Source organism: Coregonus clupeaformis, chromosome 16 (genome assembly GCF_020615455.1).
Source record: "Coregonus clupeaformis isolate EN_2021a chromosome 16, ASM2061545v1, whole genome shotgun sequence".
Lineage (NCBI taxonomy): Eukaryota > Metazoa > Chordata > Actinopteri > Salmoniformes > Salmonidae > Coregonus > Coregonus clupeaformis.
In genome coordinates this window covers 55,584,645-55,611,422 of record NC_059207.1, presented here as the reverse complement: position 1 = coordinate 55,611,422, position 26,778 = coordinate 55,584,645, and the positions used below count along the sequence as shown (strand labels likewise).

Here is a 26,778-nt window from a genome sequence, read left to right as displayed (position 1 = left end):
CCATTAGTAACACACTACGCCGTCATGGATTAAAATCCTGCAGCGCACGCAAGGTCCCCCTGCTCAAGCCAGCGCATGTCCTGGCCCGTCTGAAGTTTGCCAATGACCATCTGGATGATCCAGAGGAGGAATGGGAGAAGGTCATGAGGTCTGATGAGACATAAATATAGCTTTTTGGTCTAAACCACTCGCCGTGTTTGGAGGAAGAAGAAGGATGAGTACAACCCCAAGAACACCATCCCAACCGTGAAGCATGGAGGTGGAAACATCATTCTTTGGGGATGCTTTTCTGCAAAGGGGACAGGACGACTGCACCGTATTGAGGGGAGGATGGATGGGGCCATGTATCGCGAGATCTTGGCCAACAACCTCCTTCCCTCAGTAAGAGCATTGAAGATGGGTCGTGGCTGGGTCTTCCAGCATGACAACGACCCGAAACACACAGCCAGGGCAACTAAGGAGTGGCTCCGTAAGAAGCATCTCAAGGTCCTGGAGTGGCCTAGCCAGTCTCCAGTCCTGAACCCAATATAACATCTTTGGAGGGAGCTGAAAGTCCGAATTGCCCAGCGATAGCCCCAAAACCTGAAGGATCTGGAGAAGGTCTGTATGGAGGAGTGGGCCAAAATCCCTGCTGCAGTGTGTGCAAACATGGTCAAGACTTACAGGAAACGTATGATCTCTGTAATTGCAAACAAAGGTTTCTGTACCAAATATTAAGTTCTGCTTTGCTGATGTATCAAATACTTATGTCATGCAATAAAATGCAAATGAATTACTTAAAAATCATACAATGTGATTTTCTGGATTTTTGTTTTAGATTCCGTCTCTCACAGTTGAAGTGTACCTATGATAAAAATTACAGACCTCTACTTGCTTTGTAAGTAGGAAAACCTGCAAAATCGGCAATGTATCAAATACTTGTTCTCCCCACTGGGAACACTTAAACAACACAATGTAACTCCAAGTCAATCACACTTTTATGAAATCAAACTGTCCACTTAGGAAGCAACACTGATTGACAATACATTTCACATGCTGTTGTGCAAATGGAATAGACAACAGGTGGAAATTATAGGCAATTAGCAAGACACCCCCAATAAAGAAGTGGTTCTGCAGGTGGTGACCACAGACCACTTCTCAGCTCCTATGCTTCCTGGCTGATGTTTTGGTCACTTTTGAATGCTGGCGGTGCTTTCACTCTAGTGGTAGCATGAGACGGAGTCTACAACCCACACAAGTGGCTCAGGTAGTGCAGCTCATCCAGGATGGCACATCAATGCGATCTGTGGCAAGAAGGTTTGCTGTGTCTGTCAGCGTAGTGTCCAGAGCATGGAGGCGCTACCAGGAGACAGGCCAGTACATCAGGAGACGTGGAGGAGGCCGTGAGGAGGGCAACAACCCAGCAGCAGGACCGCTACCTCCGCCTTTGTGCAAGGAGGAGCAGGAGGAGCACTGCCAGAGTCCTGCAAAATGACCTCCAGCAGGCCACAAATGTGCATGTGTCTGCTCAAACGGTCAGAAACAGACTCCATGAGGGTGGTATGAGGGCCCGACGTCCACAGGTGGGGGTTGTGCTTACAGCCCAACACCGTGCAGGACGTTTGGCATTTGCCAGAGAACACCAAGATTGGCAAATTCGCCACTGGCGCCCTGTGCTCTTCACAGATGAAAGCAGGTTCACACTGAGCACGTGACAGAGTCTGGAGACGCCGTGGAGAACGTTCTACTGCCTGCAACAATCTCTAGCATGACCGGTTTGGCGGTGGGTCAGTCATGGTGTGGGGTGGCATTTCTTTGGGGGGCCGCACAGCCCTCCATGTGCTCGCCAGAGGTAGCCTGACTGCCATTAGGTACCGAGATGAGATCCTCAGACCCCTTGTGAGACCATATGCTGGTGCGGTTGGCCCTGGGTTCCTCCTAATGCAATGCTAGACCTCATGTGGCTGGAGTGTGTCAGCAGTTCCTGCAAGAGGAAGGCATTAATGCTATGGACTGGCCCGCCCGTTCCCCAGACCCGAATCCAATTGAGCACATCTGGTACATCATGTCTTGCTCCATCCACCAACGCCACGTTGCACCACAGACTGTTCAGGAGTTGGCGGATGCTTTAGTGCAGGTCTGGGAGGAGATCCCTCAGGAGACCATCTGCCACCTCATCAGGAGCATGCCCAGGCGTTGTAGGGAGGTCATACAGGCACGTGGAGGCCACACACACTACTGAGCCTCATTTTGACTTGTTTTAAGGACATTACATCAAAGTTGGATCAGCCTGTAGTGTGGTTTTCCACTTTAATTTTGAGGGTGACTCCAAATCCAGACCTCCATGGGTTGATAAATTTGATTTCCATTGATAATTTGTGTGTGATTTTGTTGTCAGCACATTCAACTATGTAAAGAAAAAAGTATTTAATAAGATTATTTCATTCATTCAGATCTAGGATGTGTTGTTTAAGTGTTCCCTTTATTTTTTTGAGCAGTGTGTGTATATATATATATATATATAAAATGTAATCCTAGTAAAAATTCCCTGTCTTAGGTCAGTTAGGATCACCACTTTATTTTAAGAATGTGAAATATCAGAATAATAGTAGAGAGAATTATTTATTTCAGCTTTTATTTCTTTCATCACATTCCCAGTGTGTCAGAAGTTTACATACACTCAATTAGTGTTTGGTAGCATTGCCTTTAAATTGTTTAACTTGGGTCAAACGTGTCGGGTAGCCTTCCACAAGCTTCCCACAATAAGTTGGGTGAATTTTGGCCCATTCCTCCTGACAGAGCTGGTGTAACTGAGTCAGGTTTGTAGGCCTCCTTGCTCGCACACACTTTTTCTGTTCTGCCCACAAATATTCTATAGGATTGACGTCAGGGCTTTGTGATGGCCACTCCAATACCTTGACTTTGTTGTCCTTAAGCCATTTTGCCACAACTTTGGAAGTTTGCTTGGGGTCATTGTCCATTTGGAAGACCATTTGCGACCAAGCTTTAACTTCCTGACTGATGTCTTGAGATGTTGCTTCAATATATCCACATAATTTTCCTTCCTCATGATGCCATCTATTTTGTGAAGTGCACCAGTCCCTCCTGCAGCAAAGCACCCCCACAGCATGATGCTGCCACCCCCGTGCTTCACGGTTGAGATGGTGTTCTTCGGCTTGCAAGATACCCCCTTTTTCCTCCAAACATAACAATGGTCATTATGGCCAAACAGTTCTATTTTCGTTTCATCAGACCAGAGGACATTTCTCCAAAAAGTATGATCTTTGTCCCCATGTGCAGTTGCAAACCGTAGTCTGGCTTTTTTATGGTGGTTTTGGAGAAATGGCTTCTTCCTTGCTGAGCGGCCTTTCAGGTTATGTCGATACAGGACTCGTTTTACTGTGGATATAGATACTTTTGTACCGGTTTCCTCCAGCATCTTCACAACGTCCTTTGCTGTTGTTCTGGGATTGATTTGCACTTTTCATACCAAAGTACGTTCTTCTCTAGGAGACAGAACGCGTCTCCTTCCTGAGTGGTATGACAGCTGTGTGGTCCCATGGTGTTTATACTTGCGTACTATTGTTTGTACAGATGAACGTGGTACCTTCAGGCGTCTGGAAATTGCTCCCAAGGATGAACCAGACTTGTGGAGGTCTACCATTTCTTTTCTGAGGTCTTGGCTGATTTCTTTTGATTTTCCCATGATGTCAAGCAAAGAGGCACTGCGTTTGAAGGTAGGCCTTGAAATACAGCCACAGGTACACCTCCAATTGACTCAAATTACGTCAATTAGCCTATCAGAAGCTTCTAAAGCCATGACATCATTTTCTGGAATTTTCCAAGCTGTTTAAAAGGCACAGTAAACTTAGTGTATGTAAACTTCCTACCCACTGGAATTGTGATGCAGTGAATTATAAGTGAAATAATCTGTCTGTAAACAATTGTTGGAAAAATTACTTGTGTCATGCACAAAGTAGATGTCCTAACAGACTTGCCAAAACTATAGTTTGTTAACAAGAAATTTGTGGAGTGGTTGAAAAACGAGTTTTAATGACTCCAACTTAAGTGTCTGTAAACTTCCGACTTCAACTGTATATACACAATACTTATTGTATTGAAGGGTTGACAGCCAGTAAACACCATGTTTATATTGGACAAGGCAACGCATTTAAGTAGCGACAAGAAACCAAAAAGTGTCGCTCAAACAGAAGGGGGAACTAACAAAAAGTCACTAACAACCCCCAATACGAGTTCATGACTGATATTGTAAATTTGCACATTTAACCCGAAGTGATTTCACAATGACCGCTCACCTCTCCTCTGCAGTCAAAATTAAAGCAACTGGTTTCGGTCTCTTAATTTGTCCTGTTTTAAAAAGGGTTGTAATGTGCAAAAGTACAATGTAAGTAGTGAAATGGCTAGCTAACATTGTAACAAAATGTTTAATAACTTTTATTAACATATTTCTAACATTTATTGACCGAGATGGAAAACGTGTTGACATTGTGCCAGGGGCTTAGCTAGCTGCTAGCCACATTAGCTAATGAATAAGGGGGAAATGCTAGCTAGCTTTACCACCCTGTGATATTACGTTTTACTCACAAAAATAGTTATTGCTATGAGTCTGAATCTTTGAATATCAAACTTTGTTAAATCTATTAAAGAAAAGTCAAACAGGTAAATGTCAATAGTAGGATTCTTTGGCGATGTCCTCAGCAATTGATTTCTGTGCTAGCTACATCTGGAAAATTGTAATAAAAAATGTTAATAGTTCCTTTAACATTCTGTGTTGTGTCCGTATTCTTTGATAAGTGAGGCATGTTTATACATGCTTTATGAATGGGAAAATAGAAATGACAGTATATTGACTGCATAGAATTCATTCAGTGGCTTATTTTTTTCATTAAGCAATGGCTTTTTTCTGGCCACTCTTCCGTAAAGCCCAGCTCTGTGGAGTGTACGGCTTAAAGTGGTCCTATGGACAGATACTCCAATCTCCACTGTGGTGCTTTGCAGCTCCTTCTGGGTTATCTTTGGTCTCTTTGTTGCCTCTCTGATTAATGCCCTCCTTGCCTGGTCCGTGAGTTTTGGTGGGCGGCCCTCTCTTGGCAGGTTTGTTGTGGTGCCATATTCTTTCCATTTTTTAATAATGGATTTAAAATGGTGCTCCGTGGGATGTTCAAAGTTTCTGATATGTTTTTATAACCCAGCCCTAATCTGTACTTCTCCACAACTTAGCCCTGACCTGTTTGGAGAGCTCCTTGGTCTTCATGGTGCCGCTTGCTTGGTGGTGCCCCTTGCTTAGTGCTGTTGCAGACTCTGGGGCCTTTCAGAACAGGTGTATATATACTGAGATCATGTGACAGATCATGTGACACTTAAAGTCCACCTGTGTGCAATCTAACTAATTATGTGACTTCTGAAGGTAATTGGTTGCACCAGATCTTATTTAGGGGCTTCATAGCAAAGGGGGTGAATACATATGCACACACCACTTTTCCGTTATTTATCTTTTAGAATTTTTTGAAACAAGTTATTTTTTTAATTTCACTTCACCAATTTGGACTATTTTGTGTATGTCCATTACATGAAATCCAAATAAAAATGAATTTAAATTACACGTTGTAATGCAACAAAATAGGAAAAACGCCAAGGGGGGTGAATACTTTTGCAAGGCACTGTACATAGACCTTTCATGTGTGCGTTTATAGACCAGTATGGCCAAGTTAATTGTGATGTGGAGGGCTGTTAATGAGTTATGAAAGAGTTATATGACCCTTAACTACACGATTTGATCCGTAAAATGTACCCTGAGGATTCAACCCTGTGGGGATCTTCATGCACCACTGATGTCAGTGAAAGGAAGGTAAGTCACAGGCCTGTACCTGCCGGTGGGGGATATGGGGCTAGTACAAGCTATATATATAATTTTCTAAACATGGTTTGGCCTTTTGACATACTCACTAAGAGCTGGTATGGCAGAAGCACACTTTTGAGAACAGCCATAATGATGACACTACGTTGTCATTGTAATGATGCATCTATTAAGATACACAAATATGAGCTCTTGCATTGCATGACATGAATGCACTATAGATATGTTATGGATATATTTTATTACGTTTTAATAATGCGGTGTGTTATAAATGCGTTATGGACATGTGGTCAAAGTAAATCGTTAACGCCTAATTTAAGCAGGCACTTTTTTTTTTTGTTGATGGAGCCGGGTCTTTAACTTCCTATCTGCGTAACACCGTTGATGGTTAGTTTCTGTGGTAATAATTTAAATTTTTCTATGAAGCTTCTACAAAACATCTGAGGCACTGACAGGGAGATTCAACATTATAATTCTATATTCTAGGTTTAGATTAGAAAACGAAGCATCGATTCCATTCTGTCCCCAGTTCACTGCATGTTCCAACAAAGGCACAGTCCTTAAAATGATTGGTGATGAACAAGAAAAAACTAGTTATTTATTCGGTAGCGTTGAGTGAGCAGACATTTGTGAGAGAGGGCAAGAGAGCTAGCAAGAGAGCGCGAGCGAGCCTTGAAAAATGTCACTCAAAATGACAGGGTCAAAAGCAAAAAGTTCCTTGGCGTGCACATCACTGAGGACCTAAAAATGGTCCCAACACACCAACACTGTGGTGAAGAAGGTGCAACAGTGCCTCTTCAACCGGAGGTGGCTGAAGAAATTCGTCATGGCCCGTAAGACCCTCAAACTTTTATAGATGCACCATTGAGAGCATTCTGTCGGGCTGCATCACCGCCTGGTACAGCAACTGCATCGCTCTCAATCCCATGGCTCCCCAGAGGGTAGTGCGGTCAGCCCAATGCATCACCGGGTGCACGCTGCCTGCCCTCCAGGACATTTACAGCACTCTGTGTCAAACGAAGACCAAGAAGATCATTAAGGACCTCAGCCACCCAAGCCAAGGTCTGTTCACCCTGCTACCAGCAAGCAGACAGACGGTACAGGTGCATTAAAGCCGGGACCATGAGAAACAGCGTCTATCACCAGACTGTTGAACAGCCATCACTAGCCGGCTCCCTGCCCGGTCCTCTACCCTGCACCTTGAGACTAATGCCCCAAGTATATAGAGACATTAAACACTGGTCACTTCTATGATCTAGGTACTGTTGCTTCCTAACGGTGTATGTATACTGTATTCGACATACTGTAGGTATATTAGAATGAGCTACTACTATACATACCATTTTCTTTTCCAAACGATATACTGTCTATACACACACCACATATTCTGGTTCTGACACTGCTCACTCTTATACAGGGGTGTCAAACTCATTTTAGCTCAGGGGCCACATGGAGGAAAATCTATTCCCAAGTGGGCCGGACCAGTAAAATCATGGTATATATATAACTTAAAAACAACAACTTCAGATTGTTTTCTTTGTTTTAATACGATCAACATATAAACATAAAGCTGGAGCCTGAGGACAGTGTGTCCAAAAGCACAACATCACTATTAATCATAAAACACCTCAAGTTATTTGAAAATTCTGAGGACAAAGAACACACAATGCCTCAGTGATTCACATAACTATATCACAGAACTATATCAGGGTGTCTCATGCAGCACTTTAAGTGGGGTTGCATAGTTTATTTGACTCCTGATACCTGGCATCTTTTAGCTTTCACCAGCGCATCAATATCAGGCGTCACATCCTGAGTGGCAGCCAACTTCAGGATGTGATTCAAGTGCTTGTGCGTGAGCCTTGAGCGCAGCTTTGTTTTATTTATGCTCATTACAGAGAAAACTTGCTCACAAAGATATGTGGTTCCAAACATGCACAACAGTTTTGCAGCGAGGGCTGTCAAGTTGGGGTAACCTGGCAAGAGATTCTGATAAAATGTGTCCAAGCCAGCTGCGGCAAATTTGCCCTTCAAATCCGAGTCACACTGCAAGTCTATTATTTCAAGTTAGATGCTGACGGGCAGATCAGAGGGATTCACGGTGAATGGCGAGCAAAAAACTTTGAAGTCTTTCTCCAGTTCACCAAAAATCTGAAAGCGTTGCTCAAACTCCCGTAACAGTCCCGTTATTTTATCTTTGAACCGCTTCATGTCTGCCACATGTTGGGTCGCGCACACATTTTTCAGACAGGGGAAGTGAGCTGCATCACCACCGGCGAGTTGCGTATCCCACAATGACAGCTTCAACTTGAAAGAACGTATGCTGTCATAATACTGCGTGACAACTTTGTTGCGCCCTTGCAGCTGTTTGTTCAAGTTATTCAGGTGCTCTGTAACATCCACCATAAATGAAAGGTCCTGCATCCATTCTGCGGAATGAAATTCTAATACTGGTTTGCCCTTTTCTTCCATGAACTGTTCAATTTCTTCTCGTAAATCAAAGAAATGCCTCAGCACAGCACCTCGGCTTAACCATCTTACCTCAGTGTGGTATGGCAGGCCATTGATGTGGTCTTTCTCTCTGAGAAGGCTGTCAATCTGACGGTGATTCAGGCTTCTGGATCGGATGAAATTAACTATTTGGATGACCACCTTCATGACGTTATCCATCTTTAATGACTTGCAACACAAAGCCTCCTGGTGCAAAATATAGTGAAAAGTCAAATAATCACATCCTCCATTTGCAGATTGCACTTTCTCTCTGAACTTTGTCACAACGCCTGCTTTTTTCCCGATCATTGAGGGCGCACCATCTGTAGCCAGGCTGACAGCGCGGGACCAGTCCACTACGACCCTGTCCAGCGCGCCCACGAGTGTGGTGAAAATATCAGCTGCTGTCGTTGTATCTGTCATCGGCACCAACTCCACGAACTCCTCGGTGACGGTCAATGTGTCATCAACTCCACGGATAAAAATGGCCAGGTGTGCAACATCTGTAATGTCCGTGCTTTCATCAATTGCAACCGATAACACAATAAATGACTTTACCTTTTGCTTCAACTGGCTGTCCAAATCCACTGAAAGACCGGAAATCCTGTCTGCAACTGTGTTTCTTGTCAGGCTGATATTTGCAAAAGCCTGGCGCTTTTCAGGGCACACAATCTCCGCTGCCTTCATCATGCATGTTTTTACAAATTCACCCTCACTAAATGGTTTTGAAGCCACTGCGATTTCATTAGCAATGAGGTAGCTAGCTTTCACTGCAGCGTCACTGATGTCTCGGCTGTGAGTAAACACAGACTGCTGTTTCTTCAGACCCGCCAACAGTTCATTCACCTTCTCTCTTCTCCGCTGTCCTTGAAAGTTGTCATATTTGTCGGCATGAAGACTCACATAGTGGCGAGAAGGTTATATTCTTTCAGCACTGCAACATGCTGTGAACACACCAAACATACAACTTTCCCATTCAATTCCGTGAATAAATAGGAGGATGACCATTTTTCTTGGAACACTCTGCACTCTGCGTCCACTTTTCTCTTTTTTGACAGAGACATATTGGGGCAATGAGGGTGCCAAAGCACATAATGTTAAAAGTAGAAGCCGTAATAAATATCGCGGGCAAAACAAAGTAGTTCATCCGGACTGGCTGCACTTGCTTGACCTACTTGCTCTGCCCCGGTATAAACAGTTTGCTTGCTTAACACAATTGCTATTGCTCCATCCAGTGGAAGCAATTGGAACAGCAGTTTAGTTTATTGAAAAATTGCAGCCCATTTTTATACTTTACAAAATCATCTCGCGGGCCGGATTAAACCTGTTTGCGGGCCTGATCCGGCCCGTGGGCCGGACGTTTGACACCCCTGCTCTAATATATCTACTTTGGATTGTTAATTGGACATTTCTTGAATTCTCGTTTTGATTTGTTTTATTATTAGTGTATTTGCTAGACATTCTACTGCACTGTTGGAGCTAGTAACATAAGCATTTCGCTGCACCTGCTATACCCTGAGTGTACAAAACATAAGGAACAGCTGCTCTTTCCATGACAAATTGACCAGGTGAATCCAGGTGAAAGCTATGATCCCTTAATGATGTCACTTGTTAAATCCACTTCAATCAGTGCAGATGAAGGGGAGAAGACAAGTTAAAGAAGGATTTTGAAGCCTTGAGACATGTATTGTGTATGTGTGACATTCGGAAGGTGAATGGGCAAGACAAAATATTTAAGTGCATTTGAATGGGGTATGATAGTAGTTGCCAGGCGCACCGGTTTGAGTGTGTCAAGAACAGCAATGCTGCTGGGTTTTTCACACTCAGTTTCTTGTGTATCAAGAATGATCCAACACCTAAAGGACATCCATACAACTTGACACAACTGTGGGAAGCATTGGAGTCATCATGGGCCAGCATCCCTGTGAAACACTTGACACCTTGTAGAGTTCATGCCCCGACAAAGAGGCTGTTCTGAGGCCAAAAGGGGATGCAACTAATGTTTTATGCAAATCCGTGTACGTGACCAATAAACTTTGATTTGTGCCTGCCTGTGTGTGTGCGTGCGTGTACTATGCAACTGTGGGTGTGCGTGGTGCAACCTTGTGGTTGGCTGTAGGCTGACCTAATGAGCATTCCACTTTCACAGTGTCTGCTCATGAACAATGGCTAAAGTTTACCCATCTCTCCCCCTGTTGCTAGCCCAGGGCCCCCGGGCCTTCACAGTATAAATATTGGGCACCAACCTTGACTGCCTACTGGAGCAGGCAAATAGAAAAATCCCCATCGTTTTTGGCTCAGAGGTGGCATTGTTGCGACCTATGCTCTCGAGTTAGCAAGCTGCAGAGAAAAGGGGAATAGCTTGCCTTGCCCTTCGGTCTTTGTACCACTGACTAGAGAGTAGGCCTACATAGAGAGTAGGCCTATTCTGTTTATGGGAGATTCCAGCGTTGGAGAAATAAAGCAAATAAGATGCTTTATGGATGCTACATGAAATGGACAAGCTTTATGGAGAGACTGAACATATTAGCAAAGGTCTGTGAGTTTGTAAGTCTTAGGTCAAAACCTGGATTGCCATTTCAAAGGAAATGCTTGGATGTTACATTGTCTGTACCAGTCACCCCCCTATATTTACAAGACTGTAGAACATGCAAACAAAACTCAAGACACTTCTATTTTATCTGTATTGCATCATTAACATCTCGTCTTCATAACTAATACTGGGGAACAGCTCTGAGTGGAAAAAACAAGCTCGGAGCCCTTTCTAAAAGCCAAGAAATATGATTGACTGAAAAACCTGAGACTTGGTCACCTACTCTGTAATGGTCAAAATTCTTGCAACGTCCTACTTAAAACTTTTCAAATAAAGCCTGAACTCCAACATATAGAGCTTAAGGGTAATTATGAACGTGGATTCATTTGGAAATGACAAACTTTATTTGTGCATGCTCAGGTTGACTTTTACAAGGAATCGCCCATATTTATAGGGAAGGCAGCAACATAGGCTAAACACTGTACAGTGAGTGTGTGGGCGCGCACACACACACACACACACACGGCCTTCATAGATTAACACTGTAGCAGACGCTCAGCTGAGAGAGATACTGCATCCTCCTCCTTAACCTTTTCTTCAAACCCTTATGTAGGCTAGCAGTGCTAATTTTCACCAGAAGAATAGAAAAAAAGTATGGCCTCAAACAGAACCTCGGATAGAGAAAGAACCGATATGGCTTAATAAAAGACTCCTTTACCAGCTAGTTATTGCTGAGCACACACTCATATGGCTTTTCTAGAATAGCAATGCTGAATGAGAATCGTGCTACTGAAGAAACTGTCAGACAGAGCTACAACAAAAAAATTGACAACTGAAGCTTTGCTTGCTTTCTATGCACTGTGATGACTTCTGGGTGGTTGGTTAGCCTACCTCCTTAAAAATCCTGTCATGGTTGTTTGCTTTTGAGTGATTTTGTACTCTTTCTTGGGTAGCCTACTATAGGACTAATGAATGGCAGCTAGAGGCCTGTAAGAGGGAGAACTCAAAAACCTATTGCTATTATGAGGCTGTCTACAAAAGAACATATTGTTTACATTAGGGTTTGTTGTTATGTTCCCCAAATGCATTCATGGTAACTCTAGTCTAAACAATTCAGCATAAACCCTCCCTTTTCCACATGGCCTGACCCTTACCCCAAAAACAGGAAAATATCAAGGTCAGCAGACAACAGAATGATATGACAATATGACATAAATACAAAGCATGACACAACAAAGACAAAAACACAGCCCGAGTCCCTAAATGGCTACTTCAGGCTATGCCAGGGCAATTCTAGTGCATTCTGGCTGTTTTTTGGATTCACCACATCCTAGGCCTAGGCCCTAGATGCACTATCATGTAGTGTACCCATAGCAATAGGTCTACAGCTACAATGAATAGCCTACTAATGACTCAACACAGGGAGTCGCTGAGAAATTCATTTAAAGGTATTATTGAGCAATATATCCGCTGTGTACATGTCTAAACATCTAAAAGGAACTGTCATGTGCCAGACTGTTCCAGAACTGGGTGCCAAATCTAACATCGGTGACACTTGCCAGAAGAGTATGGTGCCTAAGCTGGTAGACAGATGTTACTTTTATGATAAGCAAGTCCTTGAAGACAGCCGGTAGTGCTGCTTGGACCTCACATAACACAAAGTGAGGTCTAGGCTATAAAATAACCATTTAAACTGCCTTCTCCCACTTGGCATGGATGGCATTTCTTCCCATTTAAAATGGGCAAACTACAGTATGTAAGCCTAGGCCTACTGTGTACATTGAGCCTCCTTTACACCTCTGGAATAAATAGGCTACATACAATTATATATGCTGCTACTACTAGACCTATACAGTATATTATAAACTGGATGGTTCGAGCCCTGAATGCTGATTGGCTGACAGCCGTGGTATATCACGGGTATGACAAAACCTTTATTTTTACTGCTCTAATTATGTTGGTAACCAGTCTATATTAGCAATAAGGCACCAAGGGGGTTTGTGATTTATGGCCAATATACCACGGCTAAGGGCTGTATCCAGGCACTCCGCGTTGCTTCGTCAATAAGAACAGCCCTTAGCCACACCCCCTCGTGCCTTATTGCTTAAATATACTATTAGTCTATACATACAGTGAGCTCCAAAAGTATTTGGACAGTGACAATTGTGTGGTTGTTTTGGCTCTGTACTCCAGCACTTTGGATTTGAAATGATACAATGACTATGAGGTTAAAGTGCAGACAAATTCACTTATGTGTATTAAAGTAGTCAAAAGTTTAGTATTTGATCCCATATTCCTAGCACGCAATGACCACATTAAGCTTGTGACTCTACATTGCGTGCTAGGAATATGGGACCAAATACTAAACTTTTGACTACTTTAATACACATAAGTGAATTTGTCCCAATACTTTTGGTCCCCTAAAATGGGGGGACTTTGTACAACAAGAGCTGTAATTTCTAAATGGTTCACCCGATATGGATGAAAATACCCTCAAATTAAAGCTGTATCATTTCAAATCCAAAGTGCTGAGTACAGAGCCAAAACAACCAAAATTGTGTACCTTTGACTGTAGTACACGCCAGATGTTTAATCTTTTTTCCTGGCCGATGCATATGCATATGCATATGCAAGCCAGGCCAAGTCATAAACAACTACAGAACAAAAGGCAGGATTTACAGGGCTAAAAAAATTGCCACTACAGCCACCATTCATTCAGGGCACTTTAAACGCTGAACTACTATATTCAGTATAAAGCAGAACACTTTCATAGAGCTGCCTTTGCCTTTAGGATACAGTCAAGTCAGGACAGGAGTATTGGAGAAGTGATTAGGTCCCATTGAAAGTAAAGTGCTTTGATCATCATATTATGTGAGAACAGACACCTGAACAGGGAACAGGGAAAGTGAAGTGGGGGGTGACTATATAGGTAGAGTCTTGTGGATGATCTAATCACATTACCCAAAGGCTATCTGTATCCAACAGCTGATGCAGTATTGTTTTGTTTGTTGGCATATTTGTTTTAACCAATTAGGCGGCCTATACCTAAGGCGCTAATATTTTAGATGCTAATAAAGTGCAATATGAACGTCTAATACACACAATAGACTGACTGGAAATGTGATTTCCCACAGTCAAAGTCCTGCAATAAGACATTAATATTTGTGTAAACTCTACACAGTTGTGTCCTGTGAGTGTCACTGAGTAGGCCGATACCCCATTTCATGGGTGCAGCATCCATAGGTTAGGCTGTACAGTGCATATAAGTATGCCCCCAATACAATTCTAAAGTTTAATACAGCCACAGTGCAATTTCAACTGATTTTTTAAATATATAATTATTGGATTTTGTTGAAGTTATATAACATTCCGACCTTGTTTAGCATCATCTAGTCCAAATATGGCATGATTGCACTATTTGTATACGTTTGATTCACGTTCAACGGGGGACTTTTATTTTGAAGGCGAACCACAATTCCACTCGTGGCAAATCCTTATTGTGGCTAGCTTCACACAGGTCCAAGCTAGAATGTCTGCCATTACCTCTCGAAAACTCTAGGTGGCATTCTGCCTTCTCCCTGCAGTTCTCAGTCATTAGCTTCGCCCAGCACTGCCTCATGTGAACTACAATCCTGACGCTGTGTCTTAACGTTTTGAAACGTCAATTATCGCATGTGATAAGGCTTTCGAAACATATGCCCCTTATCTTTCATCTCCAAGAAAGAATCCTTCAACAACAAAAAAAATGCACTTACTGTAGCAGTTTTACACAGATCCATACAGCTTTGGGTGCCTCAATCCGTTTAAAACTATAGTACACTTCCAGAGTTAAGTTTACACACAGGTGTTAGGAGCCTCTTGTCTTCTGTAAACAAGCGCTGTAACATGGAGGGAGATATGGCCATGTGGGATCACTAACCCTATCAAGGTGTGTATAAATGTAACCTTAAAAAATATATATTTCTCGCTGATATGAAAGATAAGGCCATTATGTTTCCAAAACCGTACCGCAAGCCATGTATATTAATGTTCAGACCTAGCGTCAGAGATCTTAAAAACTACCCTTACAGAAGACGCCTTCGTCCAATGACTTATGTGTAATGTAGCCTAATTGCACTGAGAGACATGATCAAGGGCTAGTCTGCCATCAACAACGACCTGGCAATATTTTTTGTTTTTTTGCACGTTTTGGGATCGCGGACGGCTTCAAATTAACAGATCTCTTCACACAAAGAATCTTACCTTGTTCTGTTCCGCAGAAATATGAGTTTGATCAGTGGGTGAGTGAAATTCACCAGCCCATTTTTGCAAATGCTGGTCACTCGCAGTCTGTGATCCAGAATGTGCAAGTCCATGGTTCTGAATAGCGCAATCCTGCCGGAGTCTTTCTGAATGAATGATTGTCTAGTTGCAGGAACGATCCAATAAAAAAGTTAATGAATTAATGTTGACTGTGTTATTTAATTCCCTTGGATTAGAAACACCCGCAGTTTAGTTAGACTGTGTCTTGCATCAGTCAGTCACGGATAAAGAGGAAAAACATACGACGCAATCCAACTCAACTACTCTATTCGAATAAAAGACACTGCCTCATATAATAACACGCCCCCCTGGTCTTAAAGCTACAGGGGACATACGTCATAGGTTAATATATTATAAAATGAATAAATGTGACAGATATAATATAGGCCTATCTGATATTCATAGTAGCCTATTTATCACATCCATAACCCCCCAAAAAGAAACAATTCTAGAACAGTGAACAGTGCTTGCAACTTCGGGTCTGCATGCCCCAGTATCTGTGTGTTTGAGATGTTGACTATCAGTGAGGTGTTTGCCCAGGAAGCTTCGATTCAAACTCCCATTAGACAGCTCTGCAAAGCATTATAATGTCAAAATATGTTCTTTACTCAACAAAGATGGAGTTTCGCTGAGCAACTATTTTAATTTACTCCCGTTACCTCCGATGTATTTAAAAAAAAAAAAAAGGTCTAAATGAAAATGTACAAGCAACCGAAAGAATGCCTCTTTGACACTTCCAATGTATTATTGAGCTGATGTAGACTTCAAAACCTGTGCGTGGCAGTAATGAGTGATTGGAGGTGCTGAATAGGCATTTTTTCGGTTACTTCAAACATTTTATTTACATCTTTTTTGGAAGTACATACCGGCCTTAACGCGAGCAAATGAAGATAGTTGCTTAGCAAAACTCCATATTTGGTGAGTAGCAAACGTATTTTGACATTATAACGCTTGCAGAGCTGACTAATAGGAGTTTCAATCAGAGCTTCCTGGGCATTAGAGAGGAGGTATCTATCTATGCACTGTCGACATCTCCAATGCACAGATACTGGGGCAGGGTCTGCAATACCATCACTGCAAAAACATGTTTCCATATATTTAATAAATTCACAGGTCAAAAAATATGCATAACAAATGTTGATCAATCGATTAACATTAAACAATTAATCACAATACAAAACACAATCAATGAGACATAGAAAAACATATTACATAACCTAATAATCCATGTTCAAATCAAATTGTATTTGTCACATGCTTCGTAAACAACAGGTGTAGAGTGAAATGCTTACTTATGGGTCCTTTTCCAACAATGCAGATTTAAAGATAAAGATACAAAATATAATATAGAAATAGTGAAACAAGGAATAAATACACAGTGAATAATAAACAACAATGACGAGTAAAAATAGCATGGCTATATACAGGGAGTACCAGTAGGGAGTAGATGTGCAGGGGTACGAGGTAATTGAGGTAGCTATGTAAATATAGCAGTGGAGGCTGGTGGGAGGAGCTATAGGAGGACGGGCTCATTGTAATGGCTGAAATGGTATTAATGGAATGGTATCAAATATATGGAAACCACGTTTGACTCCGTTCCTTTTATTCCATTCCAGCCATTACAATGAGCCTGTCCTCCTATAGCTCCTCCCACCAACCTCCACTGACATATAGGTAAGGTTAAAGTGACTAGGCAACAGGATAGACAGTAGCAGCAGCATATGTGGTGAGTGTGAAAGTGTGTGTGTGTGTGTGTGTGTGTGTGTGTGTGTGTGTGTGTGTGTGTGTGTGTGTGTGTGTGTGTGTGTGTGTACAGTGCCTTCAGAAAGTATTTATACCCCTTGACTTAACATCAAGCTCTGTCTGTCTTTACAAGACAGTTGCAGCATATTTCAATATGTCAAGACAAAGTATTACATGATCATGAAATAAAAGGGTCTGAAATGATGATCAGAGGTCACAGTCAGTCACAGTTTGATCTGAAGCATGCATTTATTTCTGGTCTATCCTAACTAGGGTTGCAAAGGGAGGGTATATTACTGGAAACTTTCTAAATTCACCAGCAAATTACCATAATGTTGGTAACTTTCAAGGAATAAATGGAATTTTATCAGATGGCATCTAGTGGCCTTTTTGGGTACTTCAGATTATCACAGATGTCTGTAAGTATCTCTGGCCCTCTTTGTGGCCTTATCACAAGTCATATATACAGTATATAAAACAATCTAATAAGATGATTTAAAAATTAAAAATAGAATGACAAAGCTGTAAAACATCACAACTTAGTGAATATCACTGGTGTTTAATATGAGGGTTTCAGCATGAAATATCCTTTATTTGTTTTACACACTTTTATTTATAATACTATGTCAGTATGTCTTTGTTGTAAATGTTTTGGGGCCAAACTGGTGGCAGAGTTATAGAGTTAATAGAAAATAATACCATTATTGATTAGATGCTTTTTTCATTCATTAGGCTATTTTCTCTTGAACCTTATGTTCTATCTACTAGAAATTCATGGGCAATATGGACACAGATATAAAAATTGTTACCGATAGCTTTGCAACCCTAATCCTAACAGACGGAAGCAATTTACATGTATGCCCTGCATGACTAACATTAATACCAACTTACTAACTGCCCACGAGCCTGTCATTCTGAGGAGTGTGTGTGTGTTGGTGTGTGTGTTGGTGTGTGTTGGTGTGTGTTCTCTCCTACCTTTGTAATACATACTAGAATCCCATCCCTCCTTCAGCAAGGCAGAGTTTCTGGTCTCGTCTCTGGACTGGAGGTCTTTATAAGCTGAAGAGGTAAACTAACGACATACAGAGATCTTAGTACACATGGATAAGCATGAACATATGTCAGTAGTTTTGATAACTTAATGTCACGTTAAAGCACAGCATATTTTCTTATTTATTGTGTGAATGATGTGAGAAAATGTGAGTCCATTGCTTGTCAACCATCTACAGTAAATAAGAAAAGTAGTCCCGCTATGTGCACACTCTTTTCTTTTCAATTGATTTTAAATATTTTATACATTGTCACTACCATCATCAGCCTGCCTACTCACCCCACAGATGATGAACTTCATACAGGTTTCCTACCTGTGAGAAGAACCCTCCAACTGCCTCGTCATTCTCCTGTCTGTATTTGATCGCCCGCGCCTTAGCAAGATAATTAATAAATACAGTTAATATTGGACACATTTCACATTCTAGTGAAACATTTACTGGTTAGGTATTGTGTACATGAAGTACATGCATTTTGATAAAACTGCACCTGTATTTCAAACAAAGAGTAGTTGAGGTCTCATCACAGTCTTACCAATAATTCCCCCATTCGATCATTGTTCCAGGGTGAAATAGAAACACACAACAATGACATCATTAGAGATGATGATACTAAAGTAAGAATACACACTGAATGCAACAGCATCAGATTCACATACCATACTCATTGACAGTCAGGTGCTGCAATCCAAACATACAGTACTGTAAACAGACACATTACACACACAGTAAAGTCAGACCTGTTGGTTTTGTTTGAAGGTAGATGTTTATCTTCTTGGGTATGTTCTCTATGACCATAGTTTATATATGCCTCTGGGTCTCCTCAGGTATAATCATGTTTTATGGCTATGGAGGAACTAGGAACTAACGTTCTAGATAGAATGAAACATGATTACACAGGGCAGGGACTTACCTTGAGTTTGTATGAGCGCATTTTGTATATTTCCTCCATGCCAGGACTTACCTTGAGTTTGAATTACTGTATCTTTTATATGTTCGGTCCCGGTCTGGGTGATGGCTAGTTCCAGAAACTGAACTCTAGGAGAAGCTGGTGAGACCAGCATTTTACTCCTCTCCTTCTGGAACTCCAGATACTCCTTCAAAGAGTTACATAGTGTTTGAGATGTATGAATTAGTCAACCAAAGTTGCCACCTCGGCCAGTATGACAATGCTTTTTTTCCCGAAAACACAGCTTGGTCTCATAGACTAGACATAACATAGTAAATGAAAATCCGGGACACTCAAATTAGTATAATATGTTACGTTTGGTATGGTTACATAAGACAAGTTACTTAACGTAAAAGCTAAAGGAGAGAGGATGTTTGGTTGGTCGTTTAACGCGAACATCTAGCAACCCGGCAGGTAGGGCGGCAGGTAGCTTAGCGGTTAAGAGCGTTGTGCCAGTAACCGAAAGGTCGCTGGTTCTAATCCCCGAGCCGACTAGGTGAAAAATCTGTCGATGTGCCCTTGAGCAAGGCACTTAACCCTAATTGCTCCTGTAAGTCGCTCTGGATAAGAGCGTCTGCTAAATTACCTATTTATTTTTATTTATAACCCAAAAGTTGCAAGTTCGAATCTCATCACGGACAACTTTAACAATGAAGCTAATTAGGTTGCTAGACGTTCACGTTAAACGACCAACCAAACATCCTCTCTCCTTTAGCTTTTACAAAGATTTGGCATGGGTCCTCAGATCCTCAAAAAATTCTACAGCTGCACCATCGAGAGCATCCTGACTGGTTGCATCACCGCCTGGTATGGCAACTGCTTGGCCTCCGACCGCAAGGCACTACAGAGAGTAGTGCGTACGGCCCAGTACATCACTGGGGCCAAGCTTCCTGCCATCCAGGACCTCTATACCAGGCGGTGTCAGAGGAAGGCCCTCAAAATTGTCAAAGACTCCAGCCACCCTAGTCATAGACTGTTCTCTCTGCTACCGCATGGCAAGCGGTACCGGAGTGCCAAGTCTACATTTACATTTTACATTTTAGTCATTTAGCAGACGCTCTTATCCAGAGCGACTTACAGTTAGTGAGTGCATACATTTTTTATTTAAAAAATAATAATAATCATAATTCCCCGTGGGAATCGAACCCACAACCCTGACGTTGCAAACGCCATGCTCTACCAACTGAGCTAAATCCCTGCCGGCCATTCCCTCCCATACCCTGGACGACGCTGGGCCAATTGTGCGCCGCCCCATGGGTCTAGGTCCAAAAGACTTCTCAACAGCTTCTACCCCCAAGCCATAAGACTCCTGAACAGCTAATCATGGCTACCCGGACTATTTGCACTGCCCCCCCACCCCATCCTTCTTACGCTGCTGCTACTCTGTTAATAATTTATGCATAGTCACCTTAACTCTACCCACATGTACATATTACTTCAACTACCTCAACTAACCGGTGCCCCAGCACATTGACTCTGCACCGGTACCCCCCTGTATATATAGCCTCCCTACTGTTATTTTATTTTACTTCTGCTCTTTTTTTTCTCAACTCTTTTTTTGTTGTTGTTTAATTTTTTTACTTTTTTTGTTAAAAATAAATGCACTGTTGGTTAAGGGCTGTAAGTAAGCATTTCACTGTAATGTCTGCACCTGTTGTATTCGGCACATGTGACCAATACAATTTTGATTTGATTTGATTTGAAACTTTACACTACTTACTACTTTTTAGCTATTCTGCAACTACTTAGCATGTTAGCTAACCCTTCCCCTAACCCTAACCTTAACCATTTAACATACCTCCTAACACTAACCTTAACCCTAACCCTAACTGCTAGCCTAGCTAACGTTAGCCACCTAGCTAACATTAGCGTTAGCCATCTAGCCAACGTTAGCCACAACAAATTGGAATTCGTAACATATCATACATACTGCAAATACGTAACATATTGTATGAATTGCAATTTGAAACATATCATACGAATTGTAATTCATAACATATCATACAAATTGTCATTCATAACATATATACGTAATGGATGATGGACATCCACAAATTAATACATAACATACCAAACAAAACATATCTAATTAATTTGAGTGTCCTGTATTTAATTTATTATGTTACGTCTACCCATGAGTCCAGGTTGGAAAACAATGACAGGATACTCTCACAAAAAGTTATATTTGATATCACTTTATATGTATTTTGAATGATACATTGTGGTATTGGTTTATCCAGTATGTGTCCGTTCTAACTTCTATTTGTCCATGTTCAAATATATTGTTTAAACACCTACTCGATTATTGTTCAATTTGGTCAAGAGTTAAATGCATGGTAGCCTCCTGTATACCGCCATAGCTGCACTGCAACAACAAACCAGCAGGTGTCACTGTTGCATTGGCCAAACTATTTAGACCAAGCTAGACTAGAGAGACAGTTGTGTTATCATTTTACAAGAGGTCTGCCAATCGCCACGAAAAGGTATGTGATAACTACTAACATTAGATCAGGGTTAACATAAGATAACTTTAGATTACATTAAAAGAAAACATTGGATAGTGTTAAGATTAGGGTTTCATGAGATTTCACTGCCTTGTTTGAAATTGCACTGACACCATGAATTTTCTGTTTCCGTCTCTACTTACCAGCTTGGTTTTGGTCTCCGTACAAGGTATTCCAGCTCCCCACCACCCCACAGTCCTGGTCTAAGTGGAGCTTGCTCTGCACCTCAGCCCTGAGTTCACAGGAAAAGGTCAAAAGACACAATATCCACAGGTAGTGGGATATGTCTGTATCACCCTCTACTGTGAAGTCAGTGAAAGATATATGAATGGCCAAGAGAGGAGTCAGTTAGCATTTACAGCACACAGGAGAAAAAACTAAAAATGAAAGATGATTGTTATATGTCTGCAGACACTCAGTCTTGATATTGTGAACTGAGAGAGAAAGGAACAGAATTACAGTCTGAATATTGGTGGATGGACATTAGGCTATAAAATAAAAAGATAATATCACATACTCATTAGCTTCCTCTGTACAGTATGTTATTGGACTAATGTATTATTGCCTCTGCAATCATTTCAAATGGACTATTTTAGGATCATCACCTTTCTAACCCAATTTCCCTGGTGTAATTCCAATGGTCAAGTTAAAGAAAGCAACTGACAGACACTGGTCAGAACACAAACTAACAAACTAACAAAGATACTTGCAACTGTAGGCCTTTCTGAGACAATCAAAAATCAACAAATAATTGCTCAAAAATATAAACATTAATGTAAAATGAGAAGTAGAAATTAAAAAGAAATCTTTGTCATGTAATTACAAAACTTCGCTTTATTTAGCCATGTCGGTGCTGCATTTACTTTCCTGTAGGTCCCACGGTGCAATATGCATTAAATTATAATAATAATTTAACTGAGACGTAATGATGAAATGTCATACAGAGGCTATGCTGTGCACTAAGGCAAATTGAATCCAATTCAGTATAATTTGCTGTACAAATTAGGCTATGTTTGACCCTCAATCACCCTGTCACGACTTCCTCCAAAGCTGCCTCCTCTCCTTGTTCGGGCAGGCTTCGGCGTTCGTCGTCACCGGCCTTCTAGCCACTGTCGCTCCTCATCTAATAATTCCATTTGTTTTGTCTTGTTTTTATACACACCTGGTTCATATCCCCTTATCAGTCCCTGTATAAGTATTCCCTCTGCCCCCCATGTCTTTGTATGTGATTGTTTCATGTGGATGTGTCGATAGCTCGGTGGAGCTTTATGTACCGTATCGCCGGGATTTTCACCCGTGTGTTTTGTTTTCTCCAGTGCGCCGTTATTACCGCACTGTAGTTGTTTTACGCATTGCTGCGTACCGCTGTATTTGCCAAATAAACCATTTATTCTGTGATTTACCCCTCCTGCGCCTGACTCTGTCCAAATCACCCGCTACAGAATCACACACCCAAACAGCATGGAGTCAGCAGGAGTGGGGAATATGCCTGGAGTCGTTGAGCGGGTCCGGGAGCATTCCAACATGTTAGCCAGCTTGGGCGAAGCGATGGATCGGGTTCTCCAGGTCATCCAGCGCCTGGAGAGGAGAGGACCCGACCCTGCGGAACCAGCTGATCGACCGGATCCAGCCACCCACACCCCAGGGCCCAGAGGTATTCACCTGTCCCGCTGCCAGGGTTTCCTCCTGCAGTTGGACCTCTATTTTACCACCATCAGCCCGGCTCCATCGGATCGGGAGAAGGTGTCCGCCCTCGTCTCCTGCCTCTCGGGGAAAGCCCTGGATTGGGCCAACGCGGTCTGGAGTGAAGGAGGAGATGCGTTGGACAACTACGGGGAGAAAGAAAATGATGTCATGACTTTAGAAGCTTCTGATAGGCTAATTGACATAATTTGAGTCAATTGAAGGTGTACCTGTGGATGTATTTCAAGGCCTACCTTCAAACTCAGTGCCTCTTTGCTTGACATCATGGGAAAATCAAAAGAAATCAGCCAAGACCTCAGAACAACAGCAAAGGACCTTGTGAAGATGCTGGAGGAAACAAGTACAAAAGTATCTATATCCACAGTAAAACAAGTCCTATATCGACATAACCTGAAAGGCCGCTCAGCAAGGAAGAAGCCACTGCTCCAAAACCACCATAAAAAAGCCAGACTACGGTTTGCAACTGCACATGGGGGCAAAGATCGTACTTTTTGGAGAAATGTCCTCTGGTCTGATGAAACAAAAATATAACTGTTTGGCCATAATGGTTATGTTTGGAGGAAAACGGGGAAGGCTTGCAAGCCGAAGAACACCATCCCAACCGTGAAGCACGGGGGTGGCAGCATCATGCTGTGGGGGTGCTTTGCTGCAGGAGGGACTGGTGCACTTCACAAAATAGATGGCATCATGAGGAAGGAAAATTATGTGGATATATAGAAGCAACATCTCAAGACATCAGTCAGGAAGTTAAAGCTTGGTCACAAATGGATCTTCCCAATGGACAATGACCCCAAGCATACTTCCAAAGTTGTGGCAAAATGGCTAAGGACAACAAAGTCAAGGTATTGGAGTGGCCATCACAAAGCCCTGACCTCAATCCTATAGAAAATATGTCGGCAGAACTGAAAAAGCGTGTGCGAGCAAGGAGGCCTACAAACCTGACTCAGTTACACCAGCTCTGTCTGGAGGAATGGGCCAAAATTCACCCAACTTATTGTGGAAAGCTTGTGGAAGGCTACCCAAAAGTTTGATCCAAGTTAAACAATTTAAAGGCAATGCTACCAAATACTAATTGAGTGTATTTAAACTGCTGACCCACTGGGAATGTGATGAAAGAAATAAAAGCTGAAATAAATCATTCTCTGTACTATTATTCTGACATTTCACATTCTTAAAATAAAGTGGTGATCCTAACTGACCTAAGACAGGGAATTTTTACTAGGATTAAATATCAGGAATTTGGCTAAGGTGTATGTAAACTTCCGACTTCAACTGTATACAGCCAAGGAGGCATATAAAAGTATGTCAATTAGTATTTGTATGTTATGCAGATCACATGTACCATCCTCCTCCCTTAACTCTTCAATGAAAATCCCATAGGCCTCTACATTATGGACAAGGTATGTATATGAAAACCATTATCAAAATAGTTTTCTTTATTCACATTTACCACAAAAACCAAGGTATGAATACTGTCATGTGCATGTTTTGTTAATCATCTGTATAATTACTATTTTTGGGATTCACAGACTTCACCCTCCCTATACCTCTGATGAATATAACAGTAAACCTGTTCGATCACCATGCACTGCAAAAATCATTCTGGCTATGGATACGGAGAACATCAACACATTAATATAAACACAGAACTAAAATATTGTGTTATTGTTGTTATTGTTATGCTTATTATTATTATTATTAATAATAATAATAACAGTGGAGGAGGGGTAGTTCAAAAATGGTTATTCGAGGATCCATTAAAAGGGGTTATTCAAAGAACTTATAGGGGTTCAACCACAGTTTCAATTTGAAGAACCCCTAAAGGAATCTCCAATAACCTTTTCTTTTTAGAGCGTAGGCTAGTCCGTACGCAAGATATTTAATTTTTTGGACTAGAACTAATAAAAAAAACAATTCTGAAGAATTCTTTGACTCTCCTGAAATGCCACTGTAGGTCTAGACAGCACAGCATCGGTAAGGCAGCACAAACAAGGTTTTGATCAGCAATACTAAACTTTATGGTGCACTACCTTTGTCAAAACTACACTTTAAAAAGAAAAGGTTCCTGGAGTATCCTTTAGGGGTTCTTCAAATTGAAACAGTGGGGGAACCCCTATAAGTTCTTGGAAGAACCCTTTTAAAAGTGTTCTTCAAATAACCCCTTTTAATGGATCCTCGAATAACCTTTTGAAGAACCTTTTGGGGTAAAAAGATGTACTACCCCCTTATTATTATTATTATTATTATTATTATTAATAATAATACGCATAACAATAACACAATATTTCAGTTGTCAGTTGTCAGTGTTTATTATGATTTTAGTGGCAAAACAGAGGTATGAGGTAAACTCCCAGCAGAGCCCCAAGTCCAGTGGGTATATCCTCTGGCATGTTGATGTTAATGTGTTGATGTTCTCCGTATCCATAGTCAGAATGATTTTGCAGTGCATGGTGATCGAACAGGCTTCCTGTTATATTCATCAGCGGTGTAGGGAGGGTGAAGTCTGTGAATCCAAAAAATAATAGTTATACAGATGATTAACGAAACATGCACATGACAGTATCCATACCTTGGCTTTTGTGGTAAATGTGAATGAAAAAAACTGTTTTAATAATGGTTTTCATATACATACCTTGTCCGTAATGTAGAGGCCTATGGGATATTAATTGACGAGATGAGGAAGGAGGATTGTAAATGTGATCTGCATAACATACCAATACCAATTGACATACCTTTGTATGCCTCCTCATCTGTATACCTGCAGACACAGACACAAAAGTGAGCAGTTCAGTCATATGCACCCAATACAGCTAGCCTTCAACATATTCTTATAGCCCACATATTCTTACCTCTTTGTTGATTGATATCCATTGAATTGTGTCAATTTTCTGTTTAAGAAAGATTTGCACAAATATGAAAAGGTAGATGTTATCATCATAAAACAATATCAATTTAGATCATACAAGGGACAACCCTTACCTTAAATTGAGTAGATCTTTACATTTTTCAGTTAAGTGCCTGCACCTGCTGTCCTTTCAAATTCAAATCCAAATGTTTCAGTTGGGCAGTTAGATTCCTGCAAGAACCCCCACCAACCAAGGAGGTTCCTCGATGAACCCCACCACCTATGGGGTTCTTGGAAAAACCTTTGGGGGGCATTTTCAGTGCCAAGAACCCTAAGGTTCTTCAAAGAACTTTGAGGATCTTATAAGAACCCTTGTTGAACCCCACATTTTTTGAGTGTATAACCTATGTTCTGTTCAGTTTGAGAAGGAGAGCGCGAAGATGAGGAGGACCGAAGGTCAACTTTGATAGCGTGCTACTACTATAATTGATTTTAATAAAAACCATATGTTTCTTGCCCATGATGTATTTATCAGAGTTATTGACCTCACAATAAGCCAGATTCTAGTAACTTACATTTCAACCATCTTCATTTTAATTAGACTTTACTAACAACAAGAGGGCTTTGTGTTGGAGCCTATTTCTTCCTATTTAAGCAATAAGAAGTAGGCCTACCTGTTTGACAGATGAAATTAGGCTACAGGCTGCTATATACAGTATACACAGTGAGGGAAAAAAGTATTTGATCCCCTGCTGATTTTGTACGTTTGCCCACTGACAAAGAAATGATAAGTCTATAATTT

The 26,778-nt window shown here is 41.4% G+C and overlaps 2 protein-coding genes across 3 annotated transcripts in view; both read right to left on the bottom strand.

The window, feature by feature from the left end:
* castor1 (cytosolic arginine sensor for mTORC1 subunit 1) overlaps positions 1-15,474 on the bottom strand; it is a 35,056-nt gene extending 19,582 nt beyond the window's left edge. For both annotated transcript variants that reach the window (XM_041901659.2, XM_041901660.2), the window contains exon 1: positions 15,123-15,474. In XM_041901659.2, coding sequence (XP_041757593.1) covers positions 15,123-15,235 — 113 coding nt within the window. In that variant the 5' untranslated portion in view covers positions 15,236-15,474. The remainder of the gene's footprint in view (positions 1-15,122) is intronic.
* A 2,201-nt stretch (positions 15,475-17,675) lies between these two features.
* On the bottom strand, positions 17,676-21,948 carry nipsnap1 (nipsnap homolog 1 (C. elegans)). The gene is given in 11 exon segments (XM_045225489.1): positions 17,676-17,689; positions 17,901-17,984; positions 18,256-18,350; positions 18,510-18,541; positions 18,888-19,026; positions 19,028-19,071; positions 21,222-21,247; positions 21,250-21,288; positions 21,571-21,663; positions 21,820-21,861; positions 21,945-21,948. Coding segments are annotated over 11 exon segments (612 nt in total).
* Between the last annotated feature and the right edge of the window lie 4,830 nt (positions 21,949-26,778).